At 38.2% G+C, this 24202-nt stretch overlaps 1 protein-coding gene across 9 annotated transcripts in view; it reads right to left on the bottom strand.

The window, feature by feature from the left end:
• Positions 1-984: 984 nt before the first annotated feature.
• nisch (nischarin) overlaps positions 985-24202 on the bottom strand; it is a 37255-nt gene continuing 14037 nt past the window's right edge. Inside the window, exons 10-22 of one of the 9 annotated variants that reach the window (XM_053652824.1) lie at positions 23957-24142; positions 23730-23858; positions 23241-23354; positions 20456-20594; positions 17808-17923; positions 16869-16943; positions 15436-15503; positions 10388-11647; positions 8737-8923; positions 8056-8206; positions 7421-7549; positions 6235-6396; positions 985-3213 (exon numbers count right to left, since the gene is read on the bottom strand). In XM_053652824.1, the coding sequence (XP_053508799.1) occupies positions 2600-3213; positions 6235-6396; positions 7421-7549; positions 8056-8206; positions 8737-8923; positions 10388-11647; positions 15436-15503; positions 16869-16943; positions 17808-17923; positions 20456-20594; positions 23241-23354; positions 23730-23858; positions 23957-24142 (3330 nt within the window). In that variant the 3' untranslated portion in view covers positions 985-2599. The other 8 variants (XM_053652825.1, XM_053652826.1, XM_053652828.1 and 5 more) reach the window with 8 other exon arrangements.

Genomic DNA, 24202 nt, shown 5'->3' with positions numbered 1-24202 from the left:
TCAGGGAACCGACCGTTACAACTGGAGGGTTGCCCGATCCAATACGTTCTCAGTGCCGGTCCCAAGCACGAAAAATGGGGAAGGAAGAACCTGTGTTACAATCAACATGTGGACGGGTGATCCGCTGTGGTGACCCCAAAACGTGAGAAAAAAACTACCTGAACTCAGATATTCTACATTACTGATGTATTTTCTTCACTGTAGTGCCTGGAGTATTATTTGGGCTTGACGTCGTGTAATACAACTATATTACACCAAGTTTATTAGGTGCACCTACCTCAATGGCCATTTTAATCAGAAACCCTAACTATGCAGCTAATTAAATGACAGTGGCAAGTGAAAAATCAAGTGTTCACACAGAAAAGTACACATCTGCATTAAACACATTTATTTAAAAAAGAAATAATAATAATTTTAAAAATCCAAAAGTGCATGCTGTGTTCCTAATGTCTAAGGCAAATAATGGCATAAAATCAAATTCATTGATGCATGACAACCTGTAAACCTTTCTATTCGTGTAAACCACAGCCAGCATATAATAATACTAAATTCTTTAAAACATCTGAAACCATTCAATAATTAAAATCAGCTAGGAACTGAGATTTTATGTCACTTTAATAAAATACAACATTTAGTAACACATAGTTCTGTTCAGTAATTTACATTTGGAAGATTGTACACAGCAGCAGATAAATAAGATATAAGCCAAGCTCAAAGACTGATAAGGAAAAGAAAATATTAGACTCATGTGGATTCTTTACACAACTTCCCAGGATGCTTTGTGTTGAAAGAGTTAGTAAAAATGTAACAATATATATCAATATATATGTGTATATATATTTATACATATATTTATATATATATATATATATATATATATATATATATATACACACACATATATATATATATACATACATATATATATATATATATATATATATATATATATATATATATATATATATATATATATATATGTGTGTGTGTGTGTGTGTGTGTGTGTGTGAATGTAAACTGGTCGGATTTTTCTTTCCTTCCTTTGTACTACATCCAATGTTTTAGCTTCAGCTTTTTTTTGCTTTAGTTTTAGCTTTTGAAGGTTTTCTGTTATCCAGCCTATGTTGCAGGTCTAGGAAATGGATTCAGAGTATCTGGACTTGGATCTTGAAAATCTAGATCTTGAAAATATTTCTTTAGTAAAGACAGGGGCTTCATTAATAGTTGCATAATACTCAATATTATGAAAGACTGGGCTGCCGTGACTCACCAGTACACGAAGAAAACAGCGGTTATCGATATGATCGTATCATTACTCCAAAACAATTGGTTGCATTGTCCTTATGACGGGTATCGTCAGATAGAGTTGGGCAATAAAATAAAATTAGTAAAAACTATTAATTTTAGTAGAAAATGTAAGCAAAAAAATCTAAATATTTAGGTAGTTTTATAAGTTGTTCATGAAACAACCCAACAATTAAGACCATACTTGCACGACTGACCTAACTGAAGGTGTTGCAAGCACTGCTTGGAGTATTATTTACAAAAAAAAAAATAAATAAAATAAAATAAAATTCCTATAAATTGTCAGATTCCTAGAAGTTGTTCTGTGATTAAAATTAGTTAATATAATCTTACATATTAGGTAGTTAGTTTATCTGGTTAACTTGCAAGCCATTAAAGGTGTACTAGGTAAGATACAAAATATGAATTATTTTTTTTCTTCCTCCCCCGCCCAAGTTCACAAAGCTCCACCCCCAGGATCTTGCTAACCCATATATAGTCTATAAAAATACTGACAGGCGCATCCAGACACACAAACGAGCATGCCAGACCAGAAGTCAGTTTTCCAAACGGGTTTTCCCAGCAAATTAGTAAACACTGGGTTAAGCCATGGCCTTAGCAAAACTTTATCATCATCATCTTCCAGGTTATTTGTACAAGTAAGGAATAAAAAAATATTTAAAAAAAAAAAAATCAACTATTGCACCTTTAAGGCAAATTTGCAAGGTAGGCTTGGATAGCTAGTTCAGAATTCATCGTCAGGTTAGCAGCACAACGGTCATGTGAGCTAAAAGTGATGGCGTGTGATGACACTGAAGGACAGCCAGAATGCAACGTTCCTTATCTGTTGCCTGATTAAGCAGGTACTATTATGGATAGAGTAATTAAGGCTGCTGTCTCTGTAGTAAAACATCATAATTTGTATCTATGCGCAAAAGGTTTAGACATTAATAATGCTGTAGGAAATAAACGTACTGACAAAAGAAATTAGGACCAATTGCAGAGAGCATGGATGTCAAACTGAAGTATCTGAACTGATGTTAGACTGTTATGACCATATTTTATTTCTTTTCTGCTGCATCTCCTTTGTTACATTGTTAAATGCATACATTTTTACAGGTCATTAACTGTTATGCTGGTGAGTTCAGTCACTTTGTTGAATAATATTGTCATTATCATTTATGCCATATTACCCGACCCTGAAGACTGAAGCCTTCAAAAAACAAAACTAAAGCTGAGACTAAAACTGAAGCAAAGACAAAGCCCAGTCACCTTTTAGACAGTCTTTCTAGGTTTGTTTTTCTATTACCTTTCATTAGCCCGTGAGCTCTAGCGGAAGTTCCCGGCTGCACAGCGTTTCCCATTGCCGTGCCAGAAGTGAGATCAGTCTCTCTCTGCTGTCTGCACCGGGCACAAAAATACACCACTGTATTTCACTTTCAGCGCCATCACCACCCTGCATCCGCTTCCTCTCCTTCTCATCTGAGAAATGGTCCATGGTCAGATGGCACAGCAGATCAGGTCCAGGCACGTCATCAAAGACCAGTGTGAGTGCCTGTGGGTACGGCTGGTATCCCATGAGCACACGGTCCAGGTCTCGTATCCGGCGGGCGTCCGTAAGCCTGTACTTGTCCCTCTGTGGCGGCTCTTTGGCAAACTGGGGCAAGGGGTAGCTGATATAGTCCTCGTCCAGTAGGAAGACGTGCGTGCTGCTCAAGACAAGGCTCTTCGGATGCAGCTCGGCCTTCGCAGCCGGGCCGCTCTGCACCTGGAACACCAGGGCGTAGAAGAGGACATTAAATGAGTGTGCAGGTCCCTGAGGGCCTTTCCTCTCTGCTGCAATGAAGGTCAAGTCACCGATCTCCTCCTCACTCGGGTAGACAAACTTCACCCGACTTGAGTGCACCAGCTCGTAGTTCTCCATTTTGCCTATTTTGGATGAAAGGCAAAACACAAGGGTAATTTCCATGGCACCTAATTGACATGAACAAAAAAATAAATAAAAAATAGTTGATGTTTCACGATGGAGAAAAATTAAAGTGCCATGACACTCACTGGTACAGTAGATACCACACCCTGAAGCTTTACTTCAGTTGTATAAAGTTAAACTCCTGAACATTATTGGGTTGCTTGACCCACATTGCTTTGGCAAAAGTTGCTAGTTTTCCTGCTGCTGTAAAACACCGGCTCTGGCTACAAAGAAATGACTTCTAGCTGTGTCATCACATCACATCACATCACATCACATCACATCACATCACATCACAGCCAGTGTACATTCAGGGTAATACAAGCAAACCAAGACAAAATGCAATATAGGACACAAAATAAGCATGACTGCTAGGGCTGTGATGGTGGCAAATTTTTACCACTGCTGTGGTTAATGACCAAATATTTATAATCACTTTATAATATAATAATAATAATAATAATAATAATAATAATAAAATATATAATTTTATAGGCTTAAATTAAATCAAACCTAAATAAAAAAAATTAAATGAGGCTTTATTTTAGCACTTCCATCAGTGAAACAGCACAATAAGGCCTTGTTGTGTCGTGTTGTTGTGATGAGAAACAGCCTGAGGGCGCTGTGGGATACAGCGTTGTGATTGACCCGCAAGGAAGAAGTAGATAATAAAGAAATGGAGTGAAACACAGTCGACACACGTTCCTCTCTCTCGTTAGGCATGAATCCAAAATGTTCCCAGATCGCCGAAGTAACTAGATCTATCACAGCGGCAGAACCTGAAGTGAAATAGCAGAATTCGCCTGACTGGATTTTGCCACATGCAAATAAACTGTCATCAAACTAACAGACAACAACATATAAAAGGCGTTTGATTATGATTATGTAATTTGTGTATTAATATAAAATCTCCCACTATATGGTGGGCTAAAAATACAAATTAATACTGCAACTGTTGTTATTATTATTATTTAATTTATTATATTTTTATTATTACACTTGTATACAAAGTACTTTGTACTCGATAGTGCCCACTCAAGCAGAAACATTAATGTGGCGTGTGATGTGACAGCACAGCAGGTGGCACTCCACCATCGTGGTGGCAAACTACATGTCATGGCCACCATCACAGCAGTAACCTTAAGCTCCTTTTGGCTGTCTCCTTCAGCTCTGCTTTCTGATGGGTGCTGATACAGGCAGAATTTTTAATTATTTCATCATGCTTGTATTTACAGCAATTTTGCTATAAAGCTGAAATTGGATGTAAAAAATAAATAAATAAATGAAAATATTTTTATGACCTGTCCTATTATAAGTATCACTTTATCTCCCACTTTTAATCTCTGCAACTAATGCAGTAACAGTCTACATTAACTGTTAAAGTTTTGGTTGCAAACAAAAGTGTTAAACTCTAAACTGTAATAGGACAATGATCCCGTCTGGATTTTTTTTTTTTTTAACCCTATGATGTCTACACAGCCAAAGCTCACCCACTGGTTCTTCAGAAGCTAGACATAACCCCTCATCTGTCCAATTATGCACAGACACAATTAGGCAAAATAAACCTTTAATATTTTTCAGCAAGTGGAGCCATGTTGGGTGGGTGGGTGGGGGTGGGGGGGGGTTCCTACTTGCTTTTCTAGCACTAGCATTGTTCACAGGTTGTTGCCTTCAATTAGCATGCAACTGCATTTGAGATCAAAAGATGGATATGAGATGACGGATCAGAATTTCAGCTTTCATTTCCTGATGTATACATAGATGTGTTAAACAACTTAGAACAGTAAATTCAATTTTAAAGTGTCTTAAAATAAATTAAAGTAAAAAACACTTAATATTTGTTTACATATCCTTTGCTTGCGGTAAAAATTAGATTGGATGCATTTCTCTGTATATTGGAAGACAATGTTTCTGTAGAATTCATTCTGCTGCTACCATCATGAGTTATATCATCAATAAAGATTAGTGAACCTGTTCCAGAAGCAGCCATGCAAGCCCAAGCCATGACACTACCTCCACCATGTTTCACAGATGAGCTTATATGTTTTGGATCATGAGCAGATCCTTTCTTTTCTCCACACATTGGCCTTTCCATCACTTTGGTAAAGGTTCATCTTGGTTCACTGTTTTATTTCATCACGGTCACTTTTTGCACTTGAAGTCTTCGAATAGTGGATTGTGATAACATTCACAAAGCAGGGGTGAAGGTGTCAATGTCACTGACTGTTGTATTGGCTATGTACAATGCTTGTGCAATGCCTCTGATAGATTTTCCCTCTTCTCTCTGCTTCAAAATGGCTTGCTTTTCTCCCATAAACATCTCTCTGGTCTTCATGTTGGTTTATACTTTTTAACAAGAAATTAAGTCTTCCCATGTGAAACCCAGGGCTCAAACCACGAGTAGACAGTCAGAGCTATTAATTCTATAAGCAATCAATTTAACAGGGCACACCTGGGCAGCAAGAAGCACCCATCAGTCACATGTTTCAATATTTTTGATCACTTGAAAAAATGGGTGGGTTCAAACAAAAGGTGCCATGTTCCAAATTATTTAAAACATCTAGATGTAAATATCAGGAAATTAAAGCTGAAAGAAAAAACATGTCATTCATTAACAAATGAAAAATTGTAACCGTCAGCATCTAACCTAATGTGATCTATCGTCTTATATCGATCTTTTGATCTCAAACCCAAATGTCTTCAATGTATAGCGAAAACTGTAGAATTGGTCTTACTGTTCCAATACTTTTTTGGTTGGGGACAACTATATGCTACTAATTTTTATTCTTTGTCTTATGATACTATTTAATGTGATGCCATATGGTGTTATGTAAAGCACTTTGGATAAACTACTGTTGTCTTCAAATGTACTTAATAAATAGAATTTCACTTGACTTGAATTCACAACACTGAACTCGGTCGTTTCATAGCGAACACTTTAGAGAGAATACGTAATGTGTTGACCGTACTGAATTTCCTACCTGTGCTCTTCTTGCCGAACTGTGTGTAGAAGTCTTGGTCTGAGGGCTCTGGTGAGGGCGCTTTCTCCAGTAAAGACAGCACGCTCATCAGCTGCTGAAGAAAGTGGTGTGTGCTGTAGCTGTCTCTGGTCAGGCATGTGATGATGTGCTCCGGAAAGGGTCCTTTATAGAGGAATAAAGTATAGAGAAAATGAATTGAAGAAAAGATGAGCATTTAATGTCGTGTCATCTTTTTTTTATCTTCATGGTTGATATGTATGGGTTTTTTTGGACCACCTAAAAACATTTTTTTTTAAATATATTTGTACACCTCCAAAGTAGAAAAATCATAGATCTAAATCACTACTTTGATATCATGTAACTATTTTGGGCTATTCAATCATGATGGAAGCATAAACAATGGTTCGGAGTACGTATATGCCCCCTGTCCCATGATTGAGAGGCACATGGGCCATACTCCCTTCACTAAAATTTCTGAATTGCATCAAATGTGTTTTCATACTCAGCGTTTAACTAACTACTGTGGGCTGGACAACATGTCAGTGTCAAGATCATGATAAATGACAGTGAGATGAGATCTGCTTATCTGAGAGAATCAATAGTAACAAAGTATAATCAGTACTTATATTACAAAGTAGTGGATTAAATCTATGCTTCTACTGAGTATCGTTTTCTCCCTTTTCCTTGTTCTGCTTAGTTCTGGTTCATTCATTTGATTGGACAAGCAGCCTTCCAAGAGCACCTATAGTTTCTATAACCGCACCGGGGCGTTTCAACTATGTGCACCACTCCGCTTCACCATGTAAAATTCCACTTCCTAGTTCGAAACGGTTACGACAGTAAGTAGTGTTAGCTGACATCGTCAGCGACCATGGCAACCGATACTTTTCAGGAATATAACTTTTGACTTGAATATGAACGCTCGTTCGTTGAAGATGAAAAGGAAGAAATGGACAGCAATTTTCCCGGAAGCACCTTTAACGGGAACGTACATCGATGTGAGCTAGCAATCCAGCTAGCCGACGAGCTATAACGTGAGCGTAGCTTCTTCGCGAGCTAATTCCATTATCGGAGCAAAACTAAACAGAACATTTGGCCATATTTTGTCGCATCATGATTCATTCCCTACATATTGCCCAGTCAACTTTATTGTCCACGACTACCACTACTACTCATCTCTACTCACCCACCACTCTGAAGTACTGATCAAACAGTCCCACGTTCACACTCTGCAGCTCATTCAGCTTCATCGCAAAGCAAAAAGAGATGAGGAAATCCGTGTCCTTGTGGTCTAACGGGTGCCAGCTCCACATCACTGCATGAAGAAATGGTTGTGTCATCATGTTGTATGTTGTTGACTCACAGTTTATAATATGCGATGTGGAGACTAGGAATAAACCATGAGGAAGACGCTGATACAGAAATAAATCACTGAATTTGAAAAGAGAGTTGATCATCCTACATGTCTGAATCATCACACACTTGACTCAAAAGATTAGCTTATGTGGCTTCTACCTCGGTGTCTAACTCTGGCTGAAGAGCAGATCAATAGATCAGGCCATTATGCAGCCACAAGTGATTTGTATAATTTGTGTCATTTGATTTGCATATCTATTGACTAATATGAACCTTGGGTTAGTATTTTATGACTATTTTATGAAATTGTGTACAAAGGATATTAATGAGGCGACGTGTTGTGTGTGTGATGATTTCCATTTCTAGTTTACACAATGCCTTTACTTAGCAACATTAGCCAGATACCAAAAAAGAACAATAATGAATAATGAATGTATACAACGAGGTAAAAACGTGGCCACTCACAAGCTTGATCACTGAGCGTGGACGCGACGTCATCCAGGATAAAGTAAACAGCTTTGGTAGACATCATAACGCAGGCAGTCAACTCCACATCCGGGGATTTGTAGAAGAGGACAGATGTCCACAAGATGTGCCTCAGCTCTTCATTCTCCACCTAGAACAACAGAAACACAACACGCTCGGGCTTGAAAACATTTCTTTTCTGTCTTGTGCGAATAGCGCAGTGATGTATACGGTATAATTTTTGCAGTAGCCTAAAATAGCAACTGTTTTTTAATGTCAATAATCCTACTTAAGCCTAGTTCACACTACACAACTATCAACGTCGGTAGATCGCTGCGCTGTTCACACTACACGACTTGCTGTCTTGTAATCGGGAGTCTTAAAGTCGTTGTTGTGTTCACGACAGGGGGTCACACACACTACACGATCTGACAACGACTCTGTCACCCGACGACTGGTCTGGAGTCCAAACTACGTTTTGTCACGAAAACACATGCGAGAAGTGACACGGATATATGACGCGAAAACCATGCGCGAAACAGGAGTTGTTTATCTGAAGATGGACGTAGGACAGAAACAAGTGGTGCGAGCAGTTTGCGCAACGATTTGTGCTGAAGAAACCCCAAAAACGATGCACACAAATTGACACCAGGCTTGCTTTAAGTAATACACATTGCATACCTCTGCGATGTTATCATGGAAGAAGATTATAACTTCCTTGCCCCTCAATGAGGAAAGGTGACGCAGGGCTGAAGACAGAGATAGGTGGGACGGACACTGGTTTTCATCCGAGAGCTGCTGGATAAGCGAGTCTCCAGGGTTGAGCAGAGACAGGGTTAAATGGGGCTTCTGCATGTCCTGAGAAAGACTTCAAATAAAAATAAGCCCGTTTAGACCAGAAGAGCATGACGATCCTTATAATGAAGAAACACAACAAGAAAATAAATAATTCATTCTCACTTAAGCCTAATATCTAGCTGTAACTGATAGAACTTTTTTAAAAAAATACTGTTTAATAACCAATAAAACCCAAAGAAAATATTTGACTCATTTGCTTAAAACAGAGAAAGTCTTTCACAAAAACCATGGCTGTGTCATAATTTACACAAGTGAATTAGTAGCCATCTGTCGCTTGTCACCTGCTAGTCTTAGTCCTGTTCCTGTTAGTCACGCAAGCCATCTTTCTTCAGTAAACACCACAAAAATAAACTGCCTACTTTAACAGGAGTGGCCATTCGACTAACACTGCAACTCATCACAGACTTTTCTCAGAGCACATATGCTCTTCACACATGATCATATTTTCTTGACACCAACGTCTTCAAACACTGCTAATAACCGCTTGAAGGCATAATGGTACAAAGCTAGTTTTCGATCCATTGAAAATACTTGCTCATAAAACCTCACACAATCTTCAAAAGGAGTTTTTTTTTTTTTGTCGGTGCATACTGTATATGTGGCATACATGGAAGAAACGATAGGATTGCAGCCTTCAGGATTCTGAAGCTTGTGGCCAGAAAAATGTACAACATGTATTAAACATGTGTATAGGTATTCACGAACGTGGAGCAGTGAAGAGTGTGTGCAGGGAAACTGTTGCACCGGAGAGCACTCCATAAGTGCGAGCACTGAGCACTGAGCCACACGCTCTTTCTTTCCCGTCGCGTACATGGGTCTACAGTCAAAATGCATTTCATGGGACCTTACCCTCGTTTTTTATGACCACTGTCGCACTCTCTTAAAAGAGATGGCTTACGTGCCTTTATATCTTAAACGATAAACTCGGCACCAGGAGTACATTTCTAGTAAGACACAGCAGCAACTAATATAAACAGAGCTACTCGGATAAATATCAAGTAGTGCTCATTGCGGGATCAGTATTAGTATCGACATCGGCGAGTACCAATAACATACTCGTACTCAGTCTGTGGAAAAGAAAGCAAAAAAAAAAAAAAAAGAATATGTTGATGCGTTTATATATAATTAATGTTAAACAAAAGTAACATGGGGACCTTTTATAAATAATACAGTAGCTTAAATATTCTGGCTGCCACCATTTCTTATTAGTAGCTCAAACATATGGACAGCGCAAGTCCACAAGGGACTACAGTGGACATCGTAACACTGCCACAACAGTCAAGCTCCGTGATGGTACCTTGAAACCTTACATGAACAAAGTAAACTTCTGCTTAAAGCAGAAACAAAAAGTTCCTCTAAAGATAAAAAGGTCTTCAAGCCAAATTTTCTCCTTTACTCTGTTGGGCGTATTCAGAGAAATCATAATGACGGGCTCTTAATAAATGGCCTTTTAACAAAACAGAGGTTTCATTACCTCTTTTTCTTGGTAGCCTTGCTAGGTGTTGTGCTGTTCAGTCTGAGGTGGCGTTTACTGGTCTGTAGAAGAGCGATGGTCTTGATGTCTTGAAGACTGGCGCGGAGCTGAGCAAACTGCTTCAGAAACAGAAACTTGTCATGGGGAAGAGCGAAAATGGCAGCTAGGCGCTCATGCCCTGCCAGGAGTTCTAAAACATGGACATCACAAAAGCGATGAGTGACTGAACTGCTTTGTCCAGTTCGACTCTGCTTGGGGTTCAGCAATGTAGATGCGAGTGGAATTCTGGTGAACTTGGCGCAAGAGCGTATGCAATTTCCATTGGGTTTTGACGCCATGGCCACAAAATCGACCTTGAGCACACAGAGATGTCGTGTTGTGAGGAACAGAAGTAATGGGATGGAGGTGTGGCTTGCATGGACTGGAGATAAAATGTCCGAGGGAACAGTGCTCTTTTGACTTGTTTGAACCAACGAGGCACGGTCCAGGACGTGAGCTATGTATCCACTTTTCACTCCGCTATCATTCTCTTCGATTTCCCAGGAATTTAGAAACTGCTGAATAAATGACTGGACATTAGACTGTCCACTGATACGTTCACTTTGAGTTCTATCCAGAAGCAAGTTCACATGAGAATGGATCTCCATCAAATTTTGTCCATCTGAGAAGAAATACCATCGGGTGGCGCTGAACTTCAACCTTAAGGAGATGCAAGTGTCTGGAATGGCAAACCAAAATGCCTCCATGTCTGAATATGGCACCATCAGTGCTACTTTAATGCAGTCCATTAGCTCCTCTAAATTATGTGGAGTCTCTTTGGACCTTGTCTGAAAAACCACCAGCGCTTTATCCGTTGCAGCCAAACAGCACGGCATCTGATTCAGACCTCCATCTTGGCCCACAATGATGCTGTGAGACCACACGATAAGATTTATCTGAACACTTGAGCTTTCCACACTCTCGGATTCACTGTCCTGAAGTGTGGAAGAGGAAGAGCAGCCCATGATCTCATCACTGTGATCTGGGCCCATCTCAAAGTAACTGCCCCCGGAATCAGGGCTGCCCTGCTCGGTCACATCCACAGAGGATGTCCTGCATTCGCTGGATGTTTTACTCTCCATATCTGTTCGCCAGATCAAATCAGAAAGCCGGATAACGAAGTCCAAGTTGGTGATGGTGTAGGACAAATAAGAGAAGGGTAGCACTGGTGTGGAGCATCTGTTGGTCCAGGATTCCTGGTTTTCTTCACAGTAAAAGCAGCTGAAGGACAGAAAAGTTTGATTAAATTCACAAATGGAGACACAAGCATAATTACTAGAGGTGCACCAATACTAAATTTCTCAGTCGATACCTATAACCGGTTATTCAGAGTGATATCGGCCGATCCCGATAACCGATAGTCCTGCATTTTATACCTTCTTTTAAATTAATAATGAATTCCACAAATCTGAAAGAAATGCAAATAAAAACTTTATTCTAAGTTGTTTCACAGTAACTGGTCTCATAAACAGAAAACACATTACTCTAATTAACATGAACAGATGAACTAAACTCTGAAGATTAAAGTAAGATTATTAACTTACTGGATGTTATTAATTCATATTAACATTGACTCAATTCTAAAAAAAAAAAAAAACCCTCCTTTTAGTCTCACACTCACTCACCACAAACAAAAGCATTTCTACTTCATCTATTTTAGACTCGACACCAAAACTCCAGCTTCACTGCCGCAGCGTCCGGTGTAAAATTTTATCAGTGCAGATTTTAGAGATTACAAACTGCAGTTTTATCATCGTTCCACACAAAAGACATCATCTTTACACACAGCACAAATTCGAAGTGTTTTCCCACCCTCTTTTGATTGATAGGATATAAATCGGCCCTGATCATCGGATGTTTTTAAACTACAGCGATTATCGGCCGAGATATCGGCGCATCTCTAATAATTACCCTATTTTTTTTGTCATTAAGTCGCTCCTGAGTTGAACATAAATACTCTAAATTCTGCCTGCATACACTCTCAGAAAACTTGGTACTAAACTGTATCTTTTCCTGTCGCTGGGGTGGTACCCTTCAGCATACCCTCAGGTTATGAACTGCTGCACTACAGTATATAAAAACATTATATTGCGTGCTTCCAACTTTGTGGTAAGAGTTTGCGGAAGGCCCATATATGGGTGCGATAGTCAGATGTGCACGAGTGTTTCGCTATATAGTGTAGCTTCTGCTATCGTTATTATGGGCCTCTCAATGTTTTATTGTTATGTTAGCGGAAACTTAAGGTTTTACACCTACTACTGTCAAAACATTTATAAATGGCTATATAATAAATAGGCTTATACATCCTTCCTTTACCTCATGAGGTGTGAATGATAAGTCAGCCTTGTAACTTGCAACCCACTTTGCTTTTGCTTAGCACAATATAAACTGCAAGTCATAGACACCGCATGGGTGCCTTAACAATCCATTAACAAAACAAAAACCATGAAAATGGCATTTTAATCACTGTGTATTGGGATGTGTATGTCCTTCAAAGCATTCAGCAACAGCAATCTCACAAAAATCACAAAGCACCTGGAGCCTTTCTACCTTCTCTCTGTTCAGCAGCATTTTATTCACCATGCTTTCAAACATTACTTTCCTCTTCTTACTGCACACTTGAGTGTCTATAATGAGAAAATTGTCTTGGAACTTGGTTTAGAAGCTTATGATGGTTATTAAATATTACATTTCCCATTAAAATGGTCAAGCTTGGTGTTAAAATTTGGAATGGTCACGCGTGTGTAGAAGCCATGACATTGTAATTGTGGGTTTTTTTTTATGACATACAGTGAGTTTCTATTTCATCATTTTAACATTAGAGGTGGGCGATGTGATAAAAGATCAGGGTCCTTGAAAATATTTCTGCGATTCACAATATGCATTATAGTTTAGAGATTTGCTAACAAACTACCAGCAAAGCAGTAGTGTCATTCAACTTGATTTGATTTACAGTGGTGCTTGAAAGTTGGTGAACCCTTTAAAATGTTCTATATTTCTGGAGAAATATGACCTAAAACCACATCAGAGTTTCCTAAAAGTCCTAAAAGTAGACAACGAGAACCCAATTAAACAAATGAGACAAAAATATTGTACTTGATCATTTATATATTGAGGAAAATGATACAAAATTACATATCTGTGAGTGGCAAAAGTATGTGAACCTTTGATTTCAGTATCTGGTGTGACCGCCTTGTGTAGCAATAACTGTAACTAAACGTTTCCAGTAACTGTTGAGTCCTGCACATCGGCTTGGAGGAATTTTAGCCCGTTCCTCAGTACAGAACAGTTTCAACTCTGGGATGTTGGTGGGTTTCCTCACATGAACTGCTTGCTTCAGGTCCTTCCACAACATTTCTACTGGATTAAGGTCAGGACTTTGACTTGGCCATTCCAGAACATTACCTTTATTCTTCTTTAAACATTCTTTGGTAGAACGACTTGTGTGCTAGGGTTGTTGTCTTGCTGCATGAAACAAGCCTGAAACTGCATGGCAAGCCGTCCTGACCCAGACACAGCAAAACAGGCCCAAACCATGATACTACCACCACCATGTTTCAGAGATGAGATAAGGTTCTTATGCTGGAATGCAGTGTTTTCCTTTCTCCAAACATAACGCTTATTATTTAAACCAAAAAGTTTATTTTTGAGACTTGTCCACATGATCTTTAGCAAATGCAGAGGCGCAGCAATGTTCTTTTCGGAGAGCAGCAGCTTTCTCTTTGCAACTCTGACATTCACAGATATGTAATATTGGATCATTTTCCTCAATAAATGCATGACCAAGTATAATATTGGTGTCATTTGTTTGATTGGGTGATCGTTGTCTACTTTTAGGACTTGTGTGCAAATCTGATGAGGTTTTGGGTCATATTTATGCAGAAATATAGAAAATTCAAGCATCACTGTATATAGTGCTTTTAACTATACAGATCAGTTTTATAGAAATCCAGAGGGAGATTTCAATTCCTAATGAGCGAGCTAGAGCTGAAAGTGGCAAGGAAAAACTTCCAGAAGGGAAATGAGGAAGAAACCTTGCGAGGAACCAATCTCAAAAAGGAAACCTCTTCTAGGTGATTCCGGAGAGTGGGATTATAAATCATTGTAGTACAGCGTCTTATAGAGAAAATGCAAACAGTACTAGAAGTGTTGAAAGAATGGAGGATGTTCAGTATGACTATACATATTTTTGTTTAGTTTTATTGATTAGTCCATGAAAAGCACTGCTTCCACTGTACGGTTGATCAATAACTGCTGGAAATGGACAAAGTGACAGAACAATTACTAACAATTTCCCCCCCATTTTCTCCCAATTTGGTCATTTGCCAATTCCCATGCATCTTTTCAAACTGCTGCTCACACAATGTCAGAGAGCTGTTCTACACACTCGGAGGCAAACTGCTATAATTTACTTAACAATCTCATCTAAAGCACCCACGGGAGGAAAGGGTGAGGCGATTTCACCCTGGAAGAGCTCATATCAGCATACAGTACAAGGCATCAAAATAGTGGTGGAGGATTGTTTATACAATCAAGGTTTGATACCGAAAGATTGGGAAATAAACTTGTAGGCAAGTACTCATGTATACACTCTTCCTCTTTCCATATAACTATTAAAGCTTCAGTAGCAGTGGTGTGTTAATGTGGTTTCATCAGTTAGCATGTTTACATGCACAGCAATATTATCTGATTTCCACATAATTCAAGGGGTCATGTAAACAGCATATTATGACACGTCATGTATTACTCCGAAACACCATAGTCTCAATAATTAAAAAAATAGTAAAAATTCTTCAGTAGATTTTTTTAGTAGATCACAGAGGAACGAAATCATATTTAGCAAGAAATCTGATTACTGATTGAATTAGTATTATCAGATTACAGAAGTGTGTGTTGATTGAAGTACTGCAATTTGTTGAATTTTTTTTTTTTTTTTTTTTGCAGTTATGAGACTTTGTGTGTAACTGTACTTATTTTAAAGCAATGCAAATAAAAAAACAAAAACTGACCCAGAACTTTCATGCTTCTGCTCAGAATTGATCTCTGAAGATGAACAGGAAGTAGGTTGAGTTCTAACCTGTAATAACCAAACAGAGATAAAGATTATTGCACTACTATCATATAAAATAACTAAACCCATAATAAGCCTTGTACTGCTGCAGTGTTGGGCAAAAACTTTCCACAGTTTTTCCAATCACGGAGAGAGTTATATTGTTTGGCATAGAAAATATTTTATTTATTTATTTATTTAAAATCAGCCATTTTGAAATGTAAGATATGTTTGAGTGGTGTCTGCGACTGACAGGATCAGTGTAGGAGGCATGGCGTGTCACTCCTCAAAGCTTTTTACTGTGCATGGTTGAAGCGTATAAATATTACAGCATAACGGCTTGAAAATTGTGCCCTGGGCTGACAATAAGTAGCCTGGGACATGCAATTTTCATGTCTGGGCCATAAGGGTTTTGTTTGTTTTGTTTTTTTGCCCAGTGGACAAGATACAACCAGAAAAAGAAGACTGTGAGAAAGGAAATAAACCCAACAAAAGATATAGGAAGTCTACACACCCCTGTTAAAATGGCAGGTTTTGTGATAACATTAAACCAAGATTAAATCATGTCAGAACTTTTTTCCACCCTCAATGTGAAATCACAACGTATACAAGTTAAGTGAAAATCAATCTGTATGTTTTTAAGGAAACATTTTAGAGGAAAATAGGAAAAATAAAAAAAGTTAAAATAACCTGGTTGAATAAGTGTGCACACCCTTTCATAATTTGGGATGTGGCTGTGTTTTGAATGAACCAATCACATTCAATCTCATGTTTAAAAGCAATTATCATACAGCTGTAATCAATGAAATTATACTGATTAACTCCAAATAAAGATCAGCTGTTTCTGAAGGGTTTTCTTGACATGTCATTGGTTTCATCTGACTGCTGAATTCATGGTCCGCAAAGAGCTTACAAAGAATGTATGGTATCTCACTTGTCCAAAGGTCAGGAGAGGGGTATAAAAGAATTTCCGAAACATTAGCTAAACCATGGAACACCATGGAGACCATCATCCAAAAATAGAGAAACACCATGACATTACCAGGAATAGGACGTCCCTCCAAAATTTACAAAAGGACGAGACAAAAACTTATCAGGGAGGCTGCCTAGAGACCGACAGCAACATTGAGGAAGCTGCAGGAATATCTGACAAGTAGATTACTCTCTGAATGTGTCAATCTCTCATATTCTATGGGGTAGGGAGGCCCATTCCATAAATGGACCAGTCCATTTTAGTGCAAAACCTTCAGGTGCCTGCTAGTAAGCTGAAGATGAAAAGGAATTTCACCCTTTCAGCACGACAATGACCCAAAGCATACATCCAAATCAACAGAGGAATGGCTTAACCAAAAGCAGTTCAAAGTTACTGAATGACCGAGCCAGAGCACAGACCTGAATCCAATTAAAAATCTGTAGGGTGACCTGAAGCAGGCTGCACACAGGAGAGGACCTTATAACTTGATGGATCTAGAATGTTCTTGCAAGAAAGAGTGAGAAAATATTACCAAGTCAATATGTGCCATGCTGTTGTGTAATAACATCAAAAGGTGCTTCAACAAAGTATTAGTTTAGCACATTTATGCAGCTAGGTTATTATAAGTTTTTTATCCCCTCCCCCCCCCCTTTAAAAAAAAAATTAATAATACACTAATTTCATACTGAGGGTGGAAAAAGTTCTAACATGATTTATCTTGGTTTCATTTTCTTACATCACAAAAACCTGCCATTTTAACAGGGGTGTGTAGACTTTTTATATCATCACACTTCTATGGAATCAAGAATTTGCAGGTATATGAAAATACTAAAGAAACCAAGCAAAATTAAGTGAAAGGTAAAGCCTGCTTTCCTGCTTAATGCATGTTGTTACTTGACATTTAAGCATGTTGAAAGAAAACAAAACGCTAGCCAGACTCCAATAGTATTTACTTACAATACAGTATAAGGAAAGGACGCTGTGGGTCACAGCTGAAACTTTCACTAATGATGTTCTGTAAAGGTTGATCAGGAACTTTATCAGTAGAGGATAAGGACAATGGCTACACAGCTGCGTGTTTAAATTATTCTGTATTAATGCACTTAACTAGCAGTACATTAGCGTCCACTTCAACCCAATTATGGGACTAAGCAGCACACTTGCCCATACGTGTCCACCCTTGTGTGCTTAACCACAACTAAAACAAAACAAAATATAAAAGCTGGTTGTCATAAGACTGTAATTGAAGAACAGAGAACAAATCTGTTGAGTAGCAGGCAAGCAAAATTTACATAATAGGCGATTAAAATTCAGTTAAATTACAAATGTGCAGGTGTTAGATTGATAATTCTGCCCACCTGAGGCGTAACCTCACAGACTGTGGGATAGTTATTACAGCATCTCTGGGTAGGTGTAGAATCCACATGAGTCAATATCTCTTTGGTAAGAAAGGAGTCATCTTTGCAAGCTATTTCTGGAACCAGACAGCAGGGGGTTAAGTTAATTAAGCCAACAGAGCAGGAGAACTAAATAAATAATACAGCAAATCAACTGTATGGCTAGAGGTATCGTTATGAAAAAACAAATCTCATACTGATACATCAAGGCATTTCATGGATGCTCGAAAGAAGATCGGCAAGCAAAGCGAGTCAATACAATATAATCAATACATTTAAAGATATCATGAAGTAAGCTTGAGTACAAAACCAGTGTCTTTATAGCTGTGTGTTTCCCTGTACTGTACAGAGGGCCGTCTGTAAATATAAATAAAATAATGCTCTGCTGTGCTTTAAAGCAGTTTAGCAACAAAAAGGCAAATATGAAGCAAAGCACAGAACTCAAACAGCTGTTGCAGGGGCTTTTATGTTAAAGCATTTTCGAGTTGCAGCATACCGCCACCATTTATGCCAAATCACCTGAGGAAACGAGGATGGCAAATTATCCATCATAGGTCTTGGAGATGCTGGGGGGAAAAATACATAATAATAGGTACAAAGGAACCATGTGAGCATTTCTGTGAAAATATTTAATACACTAAGTTTACAACGACAAATCTCAGTCATTTTTCTGAGGTGCTATTTTCCTTATTTATAATACTTTAGACTATGGCACTGTTGAATTACAAATCAGTTGTCTAATGTCCACATGGACGATCTTTTCACTGTTGATCTGATGCTCAGTGTTTGAAAGCGTCTACGATGACAAAAATATTTAATCCCTTTCTAGAGGTCATTACCATTATTAGAAGTGTTAGACTTGTTGTAGGCCTATTTAATCTTTTTTTTAGGTCAAAATTTGCTGAACTTTCAGCCAAAAAGTGCCATTAAAAAACTGACACTTACAAAAACATTTCAATGGCCTCCCTAATAAATATAATTAATTAATGTGAATTATGTACTTCTACATAGTTAACTAGGTGTAATGTTCGAACATACATTGATTTTATTTCACATTAATGAACTCAAAACATTCTCCATTTACTGCGATAGAAACCGATGGTGCCCCGTCGAGAGCATGTGAGATGGGGGAAGAGGGGGCGGGGCTTCCAGGTGGTGAGAGTTAATATCAGAGTTCAAAACACTTGCGCAAATTATTCCAGATTCATATGTTGACTGTCTCATCTCCCTTTTTATTGGAGGAGAAAAATCCATATTTTTGAGTGTACAATGTCTGTTGTTAAAAGTGCTACACAAATGAAGCGGATTTGAATTCTATCTAATATAATCTGGATAAAGCTTACGGGTCAGAAATATCCGAAACGATCATCAAAGTTGAAATAAAACAAATCAAAATTGGGAAATGAAATCTTATTAAACTAGAAACGATAGGTAAAAGATGCTTTCCACTTGTGTTTTTAATTTTGTGCATGCATTAGAGCTATACATATGGTTTCCTAATCTTTAGTGCAGTATTAGCCTTTTGCAATATGGACATCTACAAAGGAGCCTTCTAACAAACCACAACTGTCTCTCAGTGCTTCCAAATTTTCCTTGGGTGTGTTCGTAAAACATGGCACTGGTGTAATCCAAAAAATATTTATTTATTTATTTTTAAATTAATGCAGGCCAGTTAACAGTAACAAATCACATCATTTTGTTTTAATACACTGCAATCACAACGACGCATAATATTCTATTATATGATATTTGTGTCCGTGTTGTGTAGGCCTTAGAAGCCTGAATTTATGCTGCAATACCAGGTCAAGCCAGAGGAGGGACACACACACACACGCGCACACACACACACACACACACACACACACACACACACACACACAAAACCTGAGCATTGACAAGGTACAAGTCCATACAGTTGCTCAAGAAAATCTAGAAAAGCTCTGAATACAAGAATATTTCATCTGTTTAGAACAGTCTGTTTCGAATGTACAGTAATGTACGTTTACATTTTTGTTTTACAAAGCTGAAAAATAATTATGGGGATCTTTCTACATTCTTGAGTAACAGTTATAGCATTTGAAAAAAAACTGTAAAGCTGCAGTGATCTGATGCAAACCTCCTAGCACTTCGACCACCATCACCAAGGTTACCAAAAGACGTGCAATGAACGGCAAACCACAATGTTATGCAACTCGAGACACACCTACTAAGACACCAAACCCTTTATGGCGCTTGAAGCAATGTCTTGAAGAAAAATTAAAACACAACAGGGAAAAAAAAGAGATTTAAATAGTGCCTTTGATGAAATTTCACATTTTCGTACACGGTGGCTTTCTTTCTTCAGGTGATTTGACATTTTAGCATGGTGTTCAGTACCTTGTCTTATGACGTCTTATTAAAAAAAAAAAAAAACCATCTCTTCATGTTAAAGCAATAATTTCTTTAATTTTGCAACAAACCTAATGTTGCTAACAAGTAAGGCAATCTTTACCGTCTTATAGCCTACCATGGATGTCTGAATAATCACATGTTCACTTCCATGTCAAGCAATTAAGTAACCTAGATGTAAAATGCACCCCTTCATTCTGTGCTGATACATACATGATTACCTTGGCTGGAGCTGGCACAGTGGAGCGGAGAAGAAGAAGAAGAAGAAGAAGAAGAAGAATAGGAAGACTGTGGTGCAGCGACAGAGCTGGACGATGAGGGATTCAGCCCTGCGTCAGTCTGTCTGGGGACATCACTAATCTGACCAAAAGAACAAAACACACCGCTTTTAGGTACAGTGAAATATGCCGGTTTAACCTTGCACTAAATATGTAGCGACAGTGAGAGTCACATTATATGAATGAATTGTTTCCAGAACATTGTGATTTATATGAAATATCTCCATAATCAGGTAACACTGATATTTAGTTCCCAATAGAATAGAATTAGGCCCGAGCATGAATTTTCATTTCTGTACATTAGTATAAACATATATTTACCACGGGTGCCAATATTAGTGGAGGGCACTGTATCTAGGTATTAAGCTTGTGCTATATAACCATTTTATCATCCCTACATGATATTACACAATATCGTCGTTTATTTAAATTAAACTGTATTACTACACCTGCCAACCTTTAGGCATTTTGAGTAGATGCTCTGCGATGTAACATCGCAGTATCACTGATGAGAGTTATCACATAAAAACACGCCTCGTACTTTCGCGGTTGGGGGTTCAAATCCCGCCTCTGTCCTGTGTGTGTGTAGTTTGTATGTTCTCTACATGCTTCGGGGGTTTCCTCCGGGTACTCCGGTTTCCTTCCCCAGTCCAAAGACATGCGTTGTAGGCTGATTGGCATGTCCAAATTATCCCCGAGTTCCCTGCGACCCGTTGTAGGATAAGCAGTATAGAAAACGGATGGATGTATTTGAACTCTCCAATCTAAACGGACTCTGCCTGGAGGCCCCGCCCCCTTCTCACTGTCTCACATACTCTATACTCACATGGTGCCTTCGTTTTCTGTTAAGCTAAATGGAAAATTTAGCTCGATTCTTCAGCTTAATTTAATCAATGTGAAATAAATTCCAGCAATCTACAATAGGTTCACCTTCGCTAAGATTAGACAAGTATATAGTTAAGATTATTTAAACTCAAATAGTGAAAGGCTATTGGTTCTGGATAATTACATCATTTATCACAATGTTTTAAAGTGGAAAAACTCACAAATCAGTACTGCACAAGCCTAGGAGGTATGCCGGTTTATTTATATTGAGATCATTTGACACTAACTGCACAAATGTGAACACATTTAAATAATTATGTGAATCGGTAACCGGTTACATCAGAACTTGTATAGGGGTTTCATAATAATGGGGGTGAATACCAGCACAATCCCAAACTTTACATCGATATTTGTAAATTCTTCTGCAACCTACATTGATTCTTTCAATATTATGTGCTATTTTGCATACATTCATGATATGGGCTGAATACTTATGCAATGCATGGTACATTTTGGTTTCCTTTAAACATTTCACATGATGTGATTTGATGTATTTTTAATACACTGACAGGGTTAGTAAAGCTAACTATTTAACTAATAGTTAGTAAAGCTAACTATTTATATATAAACATTATGGTCATTATAAATTTACTGTTAAACCAATTCTCTTCTAGCTGTGTGGATTAAATACACTGCTGATCTGTATATAAAACCCACCCTTTTCAGACTCCTGATACAAAAAAATAATAATAATCTGTGGTTGTTCTTATCTAAAAATGTTTGCATCCACAGATCATTTTATTTCTATTTATAAGGTTTGAGTAAGACTAGTTTTAGAGAGCACACTTACAGTTCAATGCATCAGCAATGAATTGAATAGCACAAACATGACTTTTTCAGGACAACATAATGTGATTGAGTTACAGATTGAATTTACATTTAGTTTAGTTTAGTTGGTTAGCTTGCTACTCTCCATTGGGTCTCAAAAGGTCTGGGGCATTCTTTACCAGTTTGCTCTTTTCCTACCCAGTGGTTTTCTGTGGTATTCAGGTTAACGCGTTTTTCAACATGGTCGTGTAGACGGGGCAGAGAGAGAGATACGCTGCTCAATGATCGAGTGTTTTTTCCGTACTTGTACAGCTTTCTTTTCAGTACGTACGGCATGTCGACTACAATTGTTACGCTGTTCTTCACAATATCTTTTCTACAATGGTTATCTGCAGAGCTATTCATTTACAGTATTTGGCAGTCACCCTTATCCAGTGCTTTGAAGTCTATCAATAAATACATCCTGATACTGGTTTACTAAGTCAGTCTAAAAAAAAAAATTAAATCTGCTGGTGGGGTAATATAGTAAGAAAAGCACACAGACAACACTTTTTTTTTTCCCAAATGAAGTGCTAGTTTAAAGTACTTCATTGAAGAAGTAGGTCTTTAGTCGCCATTGCCTCTGTTTGAACATATAGGGGAAGTGCATTTCACCACCTAGGCTCCAGAAGAAAGAAGAATCTTGATGCATGCTTTGTTTGTACCCTGAAAGATGGTGGGAGCAGTCAAGCAGTGCTAGAAGATCAAAGGGGTGTAATAAGTGCTTTAAGGTAAGTGGGTGCTGGTCCGCTTAGGGCTTTGTAGGCATGCATCAGTGTTTTAAAAGCTGATGCGAGCAGCTACAGGAAGCCAATGGAGGAAGTGTTGCAATGAGGTGGTATAGGAGCAATAAGGAAGGTTGAAAATAGAATGGGCATTACAGCTGTGAAAGAGGAACTACAGGGTCATGTTTAGGTCATTAATGACCTACAAGTGGAAGCAGATACCAAGCTTGCTCTCCAGAGGAACATTTTCTGAAAAACTGTGATTTTCTGTATTAAAGCGACAAAGAATATGCCATGAAAATAGCCCTTACCTTTTTTTCAGCGTTTGCCATTCTGTCTTTCGCTTCTTTGGCTTTCTGAATGGCTTTCAGCACTTCGACAGTGTCCAACTCCTTCTCAGTGGTTACTGTGCCGTCTAAACAAACCTTCGATAACACACAGATATTCATCTACTTCATCACTATAACGCTCCTTGTAATTCATTTTCAAATGAAAATGTGAACAGACAAATTAGACATGTAATGATAACCTTACAATACTACTACTACTACTACCACTACCACAACCACAAATTAAAGAGCTGTTCTGTTATGTTGTGTGTCATTTTGCTGGCATGGTTTGGGTCCACTTGTCCACTTAGGCTCTAAGCAGGGGGAAGGTCAAATCTTTACAGAGTTCTTCTGAATTGTCATCTTTATTGTATGATGAAACATTTCTATATCAATAATGAAATACTGAAAATATGATAAGAAAATAAGAGCAAATTTCTCATGGATAAAGCCATAGTCAGTAAGCCATACCTCTGATGCTCGGTCGCAGAACTGTGCCAGAACTTTAGTTCTGTAGTCAGGAATGATGCACATGGGGTTGGTGGCAAGGGAGAGTTTTTCCAAACAGGGCAACATTCCAATGTACTTTATTTCATCCAACTGCAGAAAATGATGTTTAACAGGTAAATCTTATTTAACAGATTATTTCTGCAAAATGCATCGCAGCCATCTGTGGTGAACAACAAACTTCGCAATACCTGTGCTAATCTGTTACCGCTCAAGTCCAGGTTCACAAGAGAATAAAGTTTACTGAGACCAGAAAGGGTTTCAAGCTGATTCCCCGCCAAATTCAGCGTCTTGATGTTGCCCAGTTTAGTGTGAACACCTTCAAGGACTGTAAGCTTGTTATAGGACAGGTCCAAGTGCACTAGATTGTATAGATACTGCAAATATAAATGAAAAACACCAGCGAGAGTTTGACAAAGGTAGTTCAATATTATAGA

The sequence above is a fragment of the Ictalurus furcatus genome, chromosome 21, assembly GCF_023375685.1.
Source record: "Ictalurus furcatus strain D&B chromosome 21, Billie_1.0, whole genome shotgun sequence".
Taxonomy (NCBI): Eukaryota; Metazoa; Chordata; class Actinopteri; order Siluriformes; family Ictaluridae; genus Ictalurus; species Ictalurus furcatus.
Note: the sequence above shows the minus strand (reverse complement) of the source record. Positions and strands in the feature narration are given on the sequence as shown.